At 34.1% G+C, this 3393-nt stretch overlaps 1 protein-coding gene across 1 annotated transcript; it reads left to right on the top strand.

The window, feature by feature from the left end:
• Positions 1-387: 387 nt before the first annotated feature.
• LOC106125599 (uncharacterized) lies at positions 388-3083 on the top strand. Its single transcript, XM_013322870.1, has 2 exons — positions 388-937; positions 1987-3083. The coding sequence occupies exons 1-2, from the start codon at positions 629-631 to the stop codon at positions 2494-2496; spliced, it is 819 nt and encodes a 272-aa protein (XP_013178324.1). The 5' UTR covers positions 388-628; the 3' UTR covers positions 2497-3083.
• Positions 3084-3393: the final 310 nt, after the last annotated feature.

The raw sequence follows: 3393 nt of genomic DNA, 5'->3' as shown, positions 1-3393 counted from the left end.
AAAAGCGCGCGGCAACAGCTGTCAATGTCAACCGTTGATAGTCAACGTATTGTCATAGAGTGATTGATTAATCAACTTTTTTACGATACTGTTCAATTGGAATTGAAAAGAGATTCCATTAATTTTTAACAGGCCCGTTGTAAATTAAATAGTTATACCTGATTATTTAATATATTAATGTGTCAAAGGTATTTAGAAAGCTAAATTTATCGAGAAATTGTAAATATTATAAAATATAAGTTGAAAATTCAAATATAGCTATTTCAAAATATATTTTTGAAGTGAACTTGATTAAATACGAACATCGAGATATATATCTCGTTACAAGTTCCATCAAAGCGAGCGAACGAACATGGCCGAACGTACCCGAGCGCCGCGCGCCCCGCTCGCCGCAGTCGGCGTTCGACGCCCCAGCGAGCGAACACATCGCGAATTCACGTTCGTGCGCTCCGCGATCGACAAAGCCGATTAAAAAGGTTATTTAAAAATGCTGGCCGAGTTTAATGAACTACAGCTAAAATAAAAAATAGGATGGCCTTTTTTAATCTATGCATTAGACATCAAAGTCTGTCTTATCTGTGAAGTGTTTGTTATATTGTGCATTTTGTGTAATATTTGTTATTCAATAATGGCGGATATTGAATGGACTAACGATTTAATTATAAGATTAATTACTGAGTACAAAAAGAAACCGGAACTTTGGGACAGTCATCACGAATTACACCGAGTGAACACAGCTAAATATGAAGCTTGGTCGGACCTGGCGAATATCTTTGAATGCGATATCGCCGACTTGAGAAAGAAAATGAATTCTATATTCGCTTCGCATCGACGTGAGAAGGCGAAAGTGCGTTGTGGGGGACGGTCGACTTGGTTCCTTTATTCGCATATGAATTTCTTACCAACACATATAGAAAATGTCGAAAGAAGTCCAGCGGTAAATTGAACTTTTCATTCTATTACTATTATTTTCTACATAATAAAAAATGCTATAAATAGACAAAGAATTATTTCCTATAACCTATTGGAGACATTTTAATATATATATATATATATATTGTGCAGTCATAAGAAAAGTATCTAATACCACATATATTTCCTTGTTATGAACCATACGTAAATTAATCTTTTATTAAATTAATTTTTAGTTTGTTTTTCGGCCAGTTTAATCGCACGGCTTGACCATGACATACTGATATGCTAACATACTTTTTTAGTTATATAGGTACGTTATATACATGTGGACATTGATAACGTGACCTTAAGAGCCATTTAACATTTTTAGGCGAATTTTTTAGTTTTTCGGTCGCTTCATTTAATCTTTGGTATTATTTTTAATTGAAATAGGTTAATACTTCTTAGGAACATCGGTGGGTCAGGGGTTAAAGCATTTGACTTGTAATCTGTAGGTCCTGAGTTCGAATCGCGAAGGAAAACATCGTGATGAAACCTACACATATCCAAAACAACCAACACTGCACAACAGCCAACGTGGTAGAACTATGGATTAGTCACCCTTAACATAGGGTAGGCTTGGAGCCTGTTGCCACGTATAGTGAGCTGATGATGATGAATACTTTTTATAATATAATACTCTTTCGTACAGAACTAAGACAGAATAGATTCCTTAAAATTACATGTTACATGAATACTGCGGTGCGATGTAGCAGATTGCAGAACTAGTTTTCAACGAGGTGTCAATTTCGGATGCTGGTATCGATCTGGACAGGACTTTTAGACATTATTAGTAAGAATCCTATGGCGCGAATGACGCGCTTTCATTACAAAGTCAAGTTTCAGAACAATTAGTGAGGGGTCATAAACGTGGGCACCCCAGTATGACCAGTGCGCCAGCACACCAGCACAATGTCGGACCTTCTTCCTAACAGGACATAGGCCTTTCAATTCCTTCCACTGTATGCGGTCCTTAGTCAGTCCTAGTTCCTTTAACTAGAATAATATTAACTTAGATATTTTTGTCAACAGAGTGAACGAGAGAGACGCATCTTGAAAATACCTGTAGAGGAAATAGGAGAATATTCCAACAACGACAACACAGATATTGAAGATAATTACGAACCAGAAACACAAGATGATATTGTCATCAAGTCTGAGCCAATGGTAGGATATGCAAAAGTCAAAGCAAGACAAGAAATAAAAAACGCAGCGTCTAGAAGACCTAGACTAAAAAAAGTCATAAAACGAAGAATAGTCAAAGATCACAATGAAGAAGAAAGAAATAGCTTAATAGAAGCTATAAGATTACTTAAAAGATCAGATTTATTAAAAAAGAAAGACGAGTGTGATAGCTTTGGAGAATATATCGCTGATTCATTAAGAAAACACGACGAGAGAACGCAATCGATGATAAAACAAGCTATAAATAATATATTATTCGAACAAGAGATGAAAAAATATAGTACGAATTATACAGTGGTAATACCTGGTATAGATGAAAACCCTCTTATTTTAACGGAAGAGAACGGTGTGAAGTGAGTAGATAGTGAATTTCCAATTTGGCAAATGTTTGACACATATCGTGGTCTTTGTTTTTTCATAGAGATTACGAGGAATGGAAATATGTGTCCACAAAGTATGTTATGACAGTTTTTTGACATTGACAGCTTACAAGTTTTAAGGGTTACCAGTTAGTAAAAGGCTCCTAAATTCTTCCTAAAGTCTGTGTTACATCTTCAAACAATTGATTTTGCAACTTATGACCTGAGTGCTCGTAATTTCTTAATATTCAAATAGATACATCCAAATATATTAGTAATTTAACTTACATGACATCAAGCGTAATATTTTTATGGAATTTCAAAATTACGAAAATGGCAACATTAAATTGCAGCTACCGCTCTCTTATTGGTCAAAATATAAAGCTGTCAAGATGACATTGTTTGAAAAAACTGCCATAAGATGCTTGTGCAATATTTAAACCAAACAAATACAGGGTTATAAATCATTAACCATTAAAATATTAGTTTTTGTTTATATGGAGACAATTAAATAGATCGTTAAGAGAACATACATTCTCCATAAAATGTTTGAAATAAACGAGATATAATTTTTGTTGTAAATCAGTTTTTTAATTCGGATTTCCTGGAGGTACACAAAAACTTGTAAAAAATGATTATAAAACAACTAAGACTTAGTACTACTATTCTAAAGGGTAATAAATAATAGAATAATATAAAATTAATTAAACGCTTCTGTCCATAAACATGTGTAAACAGTGACATCAAGGTCAGTCTTTGTTTACGATCACCGAGTGTCCTACATGTCCGGCGATATGTCCGGAAGATTTTGCATTAATAGCTATATAATAGAAAAAGAATCTAATTCTTTTGAAGAAATGTAAGTATATTCACTTAGTGTGTAATGTTTGAAGTC

The sequence above is a fragment of the Papilio xuthus genome, unplaced genomic scaffold (assembly GCF_000836235.2).
Source record: "Papilio xuthus unplaced genomic scaffold, Pxut_1.1 DF825858.1, whole genome shotgun sequence".
NCBI classification, from domain to species: domain Eukaryota; kingdom Metazoa; phylum Arthropoda; class Insecta; order Lepidoptera; family Papilionidae; genus Papilio; species Papilio xuthus.
This window is presented reverse-complemented; position numbering and strand designations above follow the sequence as displayed.